A 12,689-nucleotide genomic window follows, 5' to 3' on the forward strand; every position below is an offset into this window, starting at 1 on the left:
AGCTGACACAAAACATGTGGTGAGGAGGAAAGGATCTGTCAGAGATCTCAGAGAGCCCCAGAGGTGCAGGAACATCAGCACTGGTGGCACTGGGGACAGAGCCTGCTGCTGCAGGGGACAGAAGCAGCAGGGAGGCCATGCTGGAGCTGGGCTGCCCCAAGGACAGGAGGAAGGCAGAAAGCCCCTTTTGGAAGGGATTTGTCACAAATACCAAGATGTGTTTGTATGCAGAGTGAGCCCAGCGGGAGGGTTTGCACGTGTCCTGCTCCCCATGAGGGATCAGAGAGGGCTGGAGGAAAACCAAGTGAGCAATGGAGGTGAAAACTGTGTCTATGGAATGATAAATTACCAGAGGTACCACACCCAACCCACGCCTCCCTGAGCTGCCTCTGCCGGAGCACAGGGGGCTCAGTGTAACTCCATTTCCTCTGACACAGAGCCCTCGAGGATGGATTTGCTCTCTGCAGGAGTAACTGCAAATGGAATACTTTAGGTCCATTAGATGTAGCTGCTTTTAGCCCAGTTGCTGGGACAAAAGCTATTCTAACAGGGGGTTTTAAAATATGGCTTATTTTCACCTAATAGAGTATCACTAATTTTTGCATTTCAATAATCCTCATTTCCAGCAGCCCTTTTCAGCAGCCCTGCAATCAATCAGCAATGCTGCTATGGAAATAATCTCCAGCAAATGAAATCATGCCGTGCTGCCACATAAGGGAAGAAAAAGCCTTTCTGTGACACCAAAACTTTAGAGCCTTGACTCCTCTTTCAGTTTTCCTTTGAGTGAGCCAACACTAAGGCAGCAGGAGGAGTGAGGGTTAAGGAAATGCTATTGAGGGGGAGAAGGGAAAGAGGCTGTGATGCACCTGATGAGTCACACATCATCCCACCTATTTACTTCGGGTTGTGGGCTGTTGTGTAACTAAATGGACAACTTGGAGCTTGTGTAAGGAAACTTCAGCCCCTGCTTCACCATAGCCACTTGGGTTTTGCTATCCAGGGCACAAGGCTGGAAACTGAAAGCAAGGAGAGTAAAGGGAAATACCCTCCCTAAATAGCACCAGCTGCAATCCAGTTTCCTTTGGGGCCTGCAGACATTTTTGTGAATTGAGCTGCAGTGAAACAGATAAATTACATTGTTCAGAGCAGCTGTGGCTGCCCCTGGACACCTGGAAGTGTTGAAGGCCAGCTTGAATGGGGCTTGGAGCAACCCGAGACAGTGGAAGGTGTCACTGCCCATGGCAGGGGTGGGACTGGATCAGCTTTAAGGTCCTATCCAACCCAAACCATTCACAGAATCTTGGAGTCATGCAGAAAAGTGAGGGAACAATATCACTAACAGGTTAGTAAAGGTATTTTAGGTCCAGATTCAACACAAAATCAGTTTTCCCAGCAATCATTTTAACCATTGTATTTCAGCATTGTGTAACAGGGTGCTTTCACCCTGCAATGTGCATTGCTTTAGAAACAAGAAACTCACCTTCCTTTCTGCCTTCTCGCTTTCCTTCATTTTAGCCAAGGCCTTTTTGAGCTCCTCAGATGTGAATGAATTTGCATCGAGATCAACCTTGCCCAGCCTTGCAGAAGAAAAAAAACAAACAACATGTTACGAGTGAAAAAAAGGCCTCTATTCAATTTTCATTGTGATGTTCTACCAATGGCGAAGAGCAGGAGGAAAGGAATGAAAAAACCCACCATAGTCAAGAAAAGATTGGTCTGAGTGCTGGATTCTGTGCGGGGCCTGCAGACACCTCCCCCTGACAATCAGGGGCCCCGATGACCCAAAATATCAAGTCCTACCACAATAAAAACAGCTGAAGAATTGATATCTCAAAATTTTGAATTGCAATAGAGGAAACACCCCTGTACTACTAAATCATTCCAGAGGGCCTAGAAGCTTAAACTTGGATATTTAAGCTTAAGAACATTGAACACAGACTCATAGGAAACGTCAGGGCACCTTTTCAGTGAGTGAAGGGCCTAGAGAAAAGCACTTTGTCAGGAAGAGGACCCTTTGTCACGAACTATAGTGACAGGACAGGGGGGAATGGGATCAAACTGCAAGAGTTGCAATCAATTTGATGATTGGAAAAAGCTCTTTACTGTCAGGGTGCTTGTCCCTGACACAGGGACCAGTGCAGAGAGCCTGTGCATGCCCCATCCCCAGGAACCTCCAAGGCCAGGTGGGACAGGAGCCGCAGCAACCTGGTGTGCTGGGAGGTAACTCAGTTTGGAACCAGATCATCTTTAGGGGCCCTTCAAAGCCAAACCATTCAAGGATTTGACCATTCTACCATCCCCATCTTCCACTGCGCAGTGGCCCTGGAACTTCTGCGACATCACAGCTGCCCAAGGGTTCCAGGTGGAACGTCCAGCACCTGGAAACGAGCAGAGCAGACTCGTTGCCGGCTGCCAACGGTCAGTTGCCGCTCGCTCTGCGCTCTGCCCGTCACTGCTGAGCTGCTGCTGCTGCTGCTGCTGCCTGGGCTTTTCCTGCCGCCTGCTCTGGAGCACCAATCCCAGCAGGATGTGCACTGCTGTGCCTGTGGAGGTACAGTGCCATTCCAGGCAGGGGGGCACCCTGCTTGGGCAGGCTGCAGCCACGTGGGAATGCATGGCGTGGGACAGGAAGCCCACTGCGAGATTGTGCTGCCTCTTGCAGACTGCCAGAGACACGGTGGAGGACATGGAGGTGGACTTGGTGCTCGAAGAGCAAGAAATGATGGAGGTGGACGAGGAAGACACTGTTGAGGCCATGGAAGTGGATGACGTGGATAACATTGAGGAAATGGAGGTGGATGAATCCTATACGATCGAGGACATGGAAGTTGATGATAAGGATGAGGAGGAGCCCATGGTCCTTGGATGAAGATCCAGCCCCACAAGTAAGACAGGCAGATGCTTCCCTCGCCCTGCCCACAGACACAGTGGGTCCTGTGATGACAGGCTGGGGCTGGGCTGGATGGCCCCGCTCAGGGACACGGTGCCCGCAGGGGGCCTGGATTGTGCTGGCACCAGCACCACCCCTGCCCTGCTCTGAGCTTGCCTGGGGCCACACCAGCCCTGCCCTCCCCTCCCATCCCCTGGGGCCCAGCTACAAAGCCCAGCTGGGCCTAGGGCTGGCAGCACTGACCAACTTGGCTGCTTCCTTTCCTACAGGACTGATGCTGATCATGGCCACCGATATGACGCATCTGTATATATGTTCAATGATGAGAAGTTTTCTGTATATATGTTCTGTAGGTTAAGAGTTTTCTGTAAATATGTTTCGAAGATTGTTAGACCATAGTTTCCCATGTAAATATGTTCTGTACATTGTTGTTGTTGTTCTTTTTAGTTTCATTCTAACAATCTAAAGATTGTTAGAATGAAACCTATTCCGTAAAACCGAGCTTTTGCCGATCTTCGGCAAATAAATACTGTTTCTTTTAAAACCTGACTTCTCTTTGCCATTCCTTTGGACACACACAGGCAGTGTTTGCACAGTTCTGGGTTCCATTTGTTCCGGGTTCCCGGGCCTGGAGGTCCCTGGGGGTGCTGGAAGGGCCATCCCGGGGCTGGGGGTCCCTGTGCACAGGGGGTCCCACTCACACCACTCCTGGCACTGGGCACTGCTGCTGTTCCTGGCCTGGGGCACAGCGCTGTCCCCAAGAGCTCAGCTGTCACCAGCTCTCACAGAGGGGCTCTCACAGCAGTGGCCCCTGCAGCCATCCCACCAAAGCAGGCAGGAAACCTTCAGCCACCCTTCCTGCTGGAACCACGGGGACTCCTGGGCCGAGAGCCGCCATCAGGTCACAGGGATGCAAAATCCACCTTCACGCTCTGCAGGCCACGACAGCCTTGGCAGCTGGGGCACCTGGATCTGGGCTGCTGCAGGGGCTGATGTTTAAGGCTTGGAGCCTCCAAGGGATCTGGGCTTTGCTTCCCAGCCTGCTCTGCACTGCCCTGAGCCCGGATTGTTCAAGAGACAAAAGCCAAACCAGGGGATCCTCACCCTGCCCCCACTCCTGCTGCTGGCAGCGGCCACTGGTCCCTGTGCCCCACTCGGGTGACAGCTGGAGGGACAGGGCAGGCTGTTCTGGGCAGGGGCCGGGGAGCTTTGGGCCCTGTGCCTGCTGCTGCTGCTGCTGGGTGCCATGGGCCCAACAGGGCCCTGAGCTCAGCCCCTTCCTGGGCAGCTGCCCCCAAAGCCCCACACTCCCCGAGCATCCCCATCACACGTGTGTCATGGTTTGACGCTGTCACAATGCCACTGCCCCCATGAAGATAAATTTTCCCTAGGGTCTGCTATGAGATATGACCAGGAATGGAGCAAAGCAGGCTCCAACTTTGGAATAAAGGGGGAAAAAACTTTATTAAGTCACAACTATATTTCAAAAGAAACACACACAGAACTCAGAATTAAAACCTCCCAAAAACATTCCTCCTCCCGCCACCAAATTCCCAATGCATCACGGTAGGACAAAACCTTGGATTCTCAATTCATTTACCGCCCCTTTGATCATTAACTCTCAGTCCATCTCCACCCTTTAGATAATCATTTCTCAGTTCATCAAGGAGAGAGGAGTCCCTCTTGCACCATGCGCTTCCCCTGGAAACACAGTTGAAACCTTGTGTGTTTCCATGCCACACCTTGCACTGCCCGGGGAACATTTGCCATCGTGACATCTTCCTTCCATGCCCGTGCTCTCCCCACTGTGCATGGACCAGAGCTGCTTCTAGGATTCTCCTGTTAAGGGTGCTTTGCCCACTTCCAAAAAGAGCACAGTCTTTTACTTTTGGGTCACCTCTCCCCCCCACATTTTACCCCCTGGGGCCGAGGGGTCTCAGGAACAGAGATCTTCTTCTTCACTGAAGATTGAGGGCACCACGACCCTCCTCACCCCTTGTCTCTGTTCACGCCCTCCTTCACATCACATCACTGCATTTTCTTGGCTCCGAGCCATGGCCTCCCCCTAACTGCAATCTCTGTGTCACAGGAAAAATGGTTCTGTCCGTGGCTATACGAGACAAGTGCAGCCAAAGGCCACTCCAGCCTCTCCTCCCACCCAGGATTCTTCTCAACTTCTCTCGGACATCCTTCACTTGCACCAACTTGCATCACACTTGCCCATTTCCTGCTATTCCATCTCTATCTCTCTCCTCATTCAGCTCCAGGAGGATCAGCATTTGTAAGGTTTCCATCATCCAAGAAAAGGGTTACAATATCACGCTCTGCCTGTCCAGAGCTCCCAGGCTGGCCCCGCCAGGCACCTTCTCGCCGCCCCCATTCCCCTTCCTGACCAGCCATGCAGCCAGCCCATGATATTGAATTTCAAGGTGGCACAAGCTCGCTCTCTCTCTCTCTCTCTCTCAATGGGGGGCCGCCCCATCTCTCTCAGGGTTCTCCACCCTTCCATCCTGCAGGGGCCTTCACCTCCCTTCTCTGTCCAAGGCCCCGGCCGACCTCATCCGGCCGCATGGCTTCTCCTCCCCCGCCCAGCCAAGAGCTGGGCAGTGCAGCTCTGACCTCTTCCATGGACAGGAACACAAGAGATGTTCCCCCTGGGAGTTCACTGCTTTTAACCCCGCTGTGTTCTCAGAGGCATGACCGTGTCCTCAGGGGCCGCAACAGGTGCCAGTATTCAAATCTGAGCGCCTATTGGTTTGATCACAGCATCTCAAAAAACTCACTCCCTCTCAAATCAGGACAGGTGGCAGTGGGAAATCCCACACACTTCAGGAATGAAATTCCCCATAGTAACTCAACCACGGCTTCCAAGGGGAAACTCAGCACCAGCCGATGTTTAAAGCGCCTTTACCAAGGTGGGGGCAGGACAGGTGTGATCTCCAGGGCCTCTGGCAGTGCCTGCCGTGCAGATGAGGCTGTGGGGCTGCTCCCAGTAGGACACAGCACCGGGCTCAGGCCTGCCCTCAGCCCCTCACTGCTGATCCCAAGGAGCAGGCTCAGAAAGCAGTTTCAGACCAGTCGATGCTGATATTTCAAAGGACTAAATGTCATTCAAAGAAGCCACCTGGCCAATTTAGTTTTGGTGTCACTGCATGAGAAGCCATGAAGGTGCCTCTGAATGTGCACTCAGGGCACTTCCACTGCCATCCCAAAGGGAACACAAAGGACAGGCCTCTGCTTTCAGAACTGCTGGGCTCCTGACCCGCACTCTCAGGAAGAAGCAGGAATTGCGTGCGCCAGGAAACCTGGCCTCTAATAATAAAAGGCATGAATCCCATAGCCAACCCAAAACAAAGCCTTGCATGTCTCTCCTTTCTCCATCTTCTCTAATCTCTCATGACATTTTCCCCATTTTCTCTGTCTGGGACCTTGGCTTCTCTCTCTCCTGTCTGCAGGTTCATCCACACGTGTGACCCTGCAGGAACAGCCTGACTCCCAGGGAAGTTGGAAAGGCCTTTTTGCCAGCACCTGTAGTGGCAGGACAAGGGGGAATGGGATCAAACTGCAAGAGTTGCAATCAATTTGATGATGGGAAGAAGCTCTTTACTGTCAGGGTGCCTGTACCTGACACAGGGACCAGTGCGGAGAGCCTGTGCATGCCCCATCCCCAGGAACCTCCAAGGCCAGGTGGGACAGGGGCCTCAGCAACCTGGTGTGCTGGGAGGTAACTCAGTTTGGAACCAGATCATCTTTAGGGGCCCTTCAAAGCCAAACCATTCAAGGATTTGACCATTCTACCATCCCCATCTCCCACTGCGCAGTGGCCCTGGAACTTCTGCGACATCACAGCTGCCCAAGGGTTCCAGGTGGAACGTCCAGCACCTGGAAACGAGCAGAGCAGACTCGTTGCCGGCAGCCAACGGTCAGTTGCCGCTCGCTCTGCGCTCTGCCCGTCACTGCTGAGCTGCTGCTGCTGCTGCTGCTGCCTGGGCTTTTCCTGCCGCCTGCTCTGGAGCGCCAATCCCAGCAGGATGTGCACTGATGTGCCTGTGGAGGTACAGTGCCATTCCAGGCAGGGGGGCACCCTGCTTGGGCAGGCTGCAGCCATGTGGGAATGCATGGCGTGGGACAGGAAGCCCACTGCGAGATTGTGCTGCCTCTTGCAGATTGCCAGAGACACGGTGGAGGACATGGAGGTGGACTTGGTGCTCGAAGAGCAAGAAATGATGGAGGTGGACGAGGAAGACACTGTTGAGGCCATGGAAATGGATGAGATGGATGACACTGAGGAAATGGAGGTGGATGAGTCCGATACGATCGAGGACATGGAAGTTGACGATAAGGATGAGGAGGAGCCCATGGTCCTTGGATGAAGATCCAGCCCCACAAGTAAGACAGGCAGATGCTTCCCTTGCCCTGCCCACAGACACAGTGGGTCCTGTGATGCCAGGCTGGGGCTGGGCTGGATGGCCCCGCTCAGGAACACGGTGCCCGCAGGGGGCCTGGATTGTGCTGGCACCAGCACCACCCCTGCCCTGCTCTGAGCTTGCCTGGGGCCACACCAGCCCTGCCAGCCCCTGGGGCCCAGCTCCCAGCCCAGCTGGGCCCAGTGCTGGCAGTACTGACCAACTAGGCTGCTTCCTTTCCTACAGGACTGATGCTGATTATGGCCATTGATATGATGCACCCTGCTTGTGGGAAGGCATGGTATGGGACAGGAAGCCTACTGTGAGATTGTGCTGCCTCTTGCACACAGCTGGAGACATGGTGGAGGACATGGAGGTGGACATGGTGCTGGAGAGGGAAGAGAAGATGGAGGTGGACATGCACGAGCGTGTTGAGGAGATGGAATTTGATGACCGGGACAATGTTGTGGACATGGAAGTAGATGAGGAGGATAAGATGGAGGAAATGGAGGTCGATGAGGAAGATGCGGAGGAGCCCATGGTCCTTGGATGAAGATCCAGCCCCACAAGTAAGACAGGCAGATGCTTCCCTCGCCCTGCCCACAGACACAGTGGGTCCTCTGATGCCAGGCTGGGGCTGGGCTGGATGGCCCCGCTCAGGCACACGGTGCCCGCAGGGGGCCTGGATTGTGCTGGCACCAGCACCACCCCTGCCCTGCTCTGAGCTTGCCTGGGGTCACACCAGCCCTGCCAGCCCAGTCCCAGCCCACGGGGCCCAGCTCCCAGCCCAGCTGTGCCCATTGCTGGCAGCAGAGACCAACTCAGCTAATTCCTTTCTTGCAGGACTGATGCTGATAATGGCCACTGATATGGCGCATCTGTATATATGTTCAAAGAGTAGAATTTTTCTGTATATATGTTCAGTATGTCCAAAGTTTTCTGTAAATACATTTGAAGACTGTTAGTCAATAGGATCCCATGTAAATATGTTCTGTAGTTTTTTGTTGTTGCTGTTGTTACAAGGATAGTTAGAATGAAATGTGTTCTGTAAATCTGAGCTTTTCCCAATCTTCAGCAAATAAATACTGTTTCTTTTTAAAACCTGACTTGCTTTCGCCATACCTTTGGGCATAAGCAGCGTTTGCACAGTTGTGGGTTCCATTTGTTCCGGGTTCCCAGGCCTGGAGGTCCCTGGGGGTGCTGGAACGGCCATCCCGGGGCTGGGGGTCCCTGTGCACAGGGGGAGCAGGAAGTAGATGGCATGGATAACATGGAGGAAATGGAAGTTGATGAGGAAGATGAGGAGAAGCCCATGGTCTTTGGATGAAGATGCAGCCCCACAAGTAAGACAGGCAGATGCTGTCCATGCCCTGCCCACAGACACAGTGGGTCCTGTGATGCCAGGCTGGGGCTGGGCTGGATGGCCCCGCTCAGGCACACGGTGCCCGCAGGGGGCCTGGATTGTGCTGGCACCAGCACCACCCCTGCCCTGCTCTGAGCTTGCCTGGGGCTACACCAGCCCTGCCCACCCCTCCCAGCCCCTGGGGCCCAGCTCCCAGCCCAGCTGGGCCCAGTGCTGGCAGCACTGACCAACTCAGCTATTTTCTATCTTGCAGGACTGATGCTGATAATGGCCATTGATATGATGCACCCTGCTTGTGGGAAGGCATGGTGTGGGACAGGAAGCCTACTGTGAGATTGTGCTGCCTCTTGCACACAGCTGGAGACATGGTGGAGGACATGGAGGTGGACATGGTGCTGGAGAGGGAAGAGAAGATGGAGGTGGACATGCATGAGCGTGTTGAGGAGATGGAATTAGATGACCGGGACAATGTTGTGGACATGGAAGTAGATGAGGAGGATAAGATGGAGGAAATGGAGGTCGATGAGGAAGATGAGGAGGAGCACATGGTCCTTGGATGAAGATCCAGCCCCACAAGTAAGACAGGGAAATGCTTCCCTCGCCCTGCCCACAGACACAGTGGGTCCTGTGATGCCAGGCTGGGGCTGGGCTGGATGGCCCCGCTCAGGAACACGGTGCCCGCAGGGGGCCTGGATTGTGCTGGCACCAGCACCACCCCTGCCCTGCTCTGAGCTTGCCTGGGGCCACACCAGCCCTGCCAGCCCAGTCCCAGACCCTGGGGTCCGGCTCTCAGACCAGTTGGGCCCAGGGCTGGCAGCACTGACCAACTTGGCTGCTTCCTTTCCTAAGGACTCATGCAGATGATGGCCACTGATATGACGCCTCTATAAATATGTTTGAAAGGTAGAAGTCCTCTATAAATACGTTCGCAGGTTAGAAGTTCTCTGTACATATGTTTGACAGGATAGAAGCTTTCTGTAAATACATTTTGAAGATTGTTAGTTTATAGGTCCCCATGTAAATATGTCCTGTAGATTGTTGTTTTTGTTATAAGGAATGTTAGAAGGAAACGTGTTCTGTAAATCCAAGCTTTTGCCGATCTTCGGCAAATAAATACTGTTTCTTTTTAAAACCTGACTTCTCTTTGCCATTTCTTTGGACACACACAGGCAGCGTTTGCACAGTTCTGGGTTCCATTTGTTCCGGGTTCCCGGGCCTGGAGGTCCCTGGGGGTGCTGGAAGGGCCATCCCGGGGCTGGGGGTCCCTGTGCACAGGGGGTCCCACTCACACCACTCCTGGCACTGGGCACTGCTGCTGTTCCTGGCCTGGGGCACAGCGCTGTCCCCAAGAGCTCAGCTGTCACCAACTCTCACAGAGGGGCTCTCACAGCAGTGGCCCCTGCAGCCATGCCACCAAAGCAGGCAGGAAACCTTCAGCCACCCTTCCTGCTGGAGCCACAGGGACTCCTGGGCCGAGAGCCGCCATCAGGCCACAGGGATGCAAAATCCACCTTCACGCTCTGCAGGCCACGACAGCCTTGGCAACTGGGGCACCTGGATCTGGGCTGCTGCAGGGGCTGATGTTTAAGGCTTGGAGCCTCCAAGGGATCTGGGCTTTGCTTCCCAGCCTGCTCTGCACTGCCCTGAGCCCGGATTGCCCAAGAGACAAAAGCCAAACCAGGGGATCCTCACCCTGCCCCCAGTCCTGCTGCTGGCAGCGGCCACTGGTCCCTTTGCCCCACTCGGGTGACAGCTGGAGGGACAGGGCAGGCTGTGCTGGGCAGCGGCCGGGGAGCTTTGGGCCCTGTGCCTGCTGCTGCTGCTGCTGGGGGCCATGGGCCCAACAGGGCCCTGAGTTCAATCTCCATCAGAGGTGGCAGTGGGAAATCGCACACACTTCAGGAATGAAATTCCCCATAGTAACTCAACCACGGCTTCCAAGGGGAAACTCAGCACCAGCCGATGTTTAAAGCGCCTTTACCAAGGTGGGGGCAGGACAGGTGTGATCTCCAGGGCCTCTGGCAGTGCCTGCTGTGCAGGTGAGGCTGTGGGGCTGCTCCCAGTAGGACACAGCACCGGGCTCAGGCCTGCCCTCAGCCCCTCACTGCTGATCCCAAGCAGCAGGCTCAGAAAGCAGTTTCAGACCAGTCGATGCTGATATTTCAAAGGACTAAATGTCATTCAAAGAAGCCACCTGGCCAATTTAGTTTTGGTGTCACTGCATGAGAAGCCATGAAGGTGCCTCTGAATGTGCACTCAGGGCACTTCCACTGCCATCCCAAAGGGAACACAAAGGACAGGCCTCTGCTTTCAGAACTGCTGGGCTCCTGACCCAGCAATGAAGCCTCAGAAAGAGGCAGTGATGTGGAGGCCCAGGGCCCTACCTCTCAAACTGAAATACCTCAGGGCAAAGATGAACACATAAAGTAATAAACACCACTAAATGCAATTATCCTACCCATGGGCATTTGTCGAATCCTGGTGATTCTACAGGTTTTCTTGCGAACATGAACACAGATGAGCCACTTGCTGTCTGCCATATCCTTTTCTTCTCTGTGCCCTGCCCAGGTCTGTACTGTTCACAGAGGCCTGGATTCTACCCTAACCCATTCTCCAGGATCTCTCCTCCCTGTATTCTCCTCACACAGCTCACAAAATGGAGTCCACCCCCTGAGGCGGACATCTTGTCAAACTCCCTCCCACGCCTGGCTCTCTCATCGGGTTCTCCCCCTGTGCTGGGTCCCACCTCTGTGTCAGGTACCACCCCTGTGTCGGGGTCCACGGCTTCCTTGCCCACTTGCACTGGCCCTACCGCCTCAGCCCCTTGCGGATCCCACACTGTCAGAGCCGCACGTGTGAGGGGTGCTAACCGGCAGGCCGCCATCTTGGCCCCCTAAGGCCCACAGCACCGGGCCTTGCCAGGCACCCCAAGGCCCCGCTCCTCTGCCAAAGGCCAAATTCCCTCTGCTGGAGAGCAGAGTGAAGGTTCATCCCACCCGGAGCATCAGCCTGAGGATTCTTGGCCCAGGATGCAGAAAGGCCATGGGAGGGGCTCGCTGTGTTTTAATAATTAGTTTAATGCCATCTTCTCTGCGCATCTAAGGGCGCCTCACGATCTGCGCCATTTTATGCACGTTCTACTTTCTCCCACTCAATTTATTCTGTGGTAAGGAACGGGGAAAATATTACTACAACAACTATTAAAGGACTCTGCTAGAGAAGAAACACGGGCACACCTAACACTAGACTATCTGGCTGGGGAGGAAGATTTCACTAAACCTCAAGCATTTGACCTTCCCCAAGCTGTGTTAGAAGACATAAAAGGTGCTCCCAAGACAGCTCTCATGAAGACCCCCAGTGGAACAACACCTACTCTAGATTTCACAGACATTCACTGGGGACCTGGGGAATCCTTTGTGAAATTTATTGACCCCCTAACACAAGCAATAGAGAAGCAAGATGAACATCCAAAAGCCTGGCAGGAACTGCTACCAAAACTTGCTGAAACAAATGCTAACAACACCTGTCAAGACATTTTGCACGCTCTACCCCTCGACCCAAGAGGCATGCACCCTTAGGCCAACCTTACACCGTGATGCCAGCCTAGCTAAGGCTACCAGTCAGGGTGTAGTAGAGTTACTAGTAGCCTCCCAAGGTATTCCCCAACATACACATGGAAAGGGACCTTGCTTAAAATGTGGAGAGATGGGGCATTTTCAACAGCATTCTAACAATAAAGGCTATTACCAGGGACCTTTTAGGTGTCACAACCACTGTCCTCACTGCCCCCCTCATCCACACGCTTTCCAACTCCAGCAGAACCAGTGGCCTGCAGGAATCTCCACACAGAGGCGGAAAGGCCCCGCACGATGACACCAAATGCGAGGCCGTTCCACCCCACTCTCCTGAACATCCTGCAGGACCAGCACATCGACCTTCTCAGACCCATCGGGACAGCTCGGTCACCACAGAAGAACTCGCTGTACAACAGGTCTGCCCTGGAAGGCGAAGGCAGCTGCTAAGCACCTTT

At 54.0% G+C, this 12,689-nt stretch overlaps 1 protein-coding gene across 3 annotated transcripts in view; it reads right to left on the minus strand.

Annotated features, from left to right (window-relative positions):
* Positions 1–12,689, minus strand: part of SIL1 (SIL1 nucleotide exchange factor) — a 181,549-nt gene that overhangs the window by 36,475 nt on the left and 132,385 nt on the right. For all 3 annotated transcript variants that reach the window (XM_084215792.1, XM_084215794.1, XM_084215793.1), the window contains exon 5: positions 1,481–1,577. In XM_084215792.1, coding sequence (XP_084071918.1) covers positions 1,481–1,577 — 97 coding nt within the window. The remainder of the gene's footprint in view (positions 1–1,480; positions 1,578–12,689) is intronic.

This window comes from Fringilla coelebs, assembly GCF_963513975.1.
Source record: "Fringilla coelebs genome assembly, chromosome: 15".
Taxonomy (NCBI): Eukaryota; Metazoa; Chordata; class Aves; order Passeriformes; family Fringillidae; genus Fringilla; species Fringilla coelebs.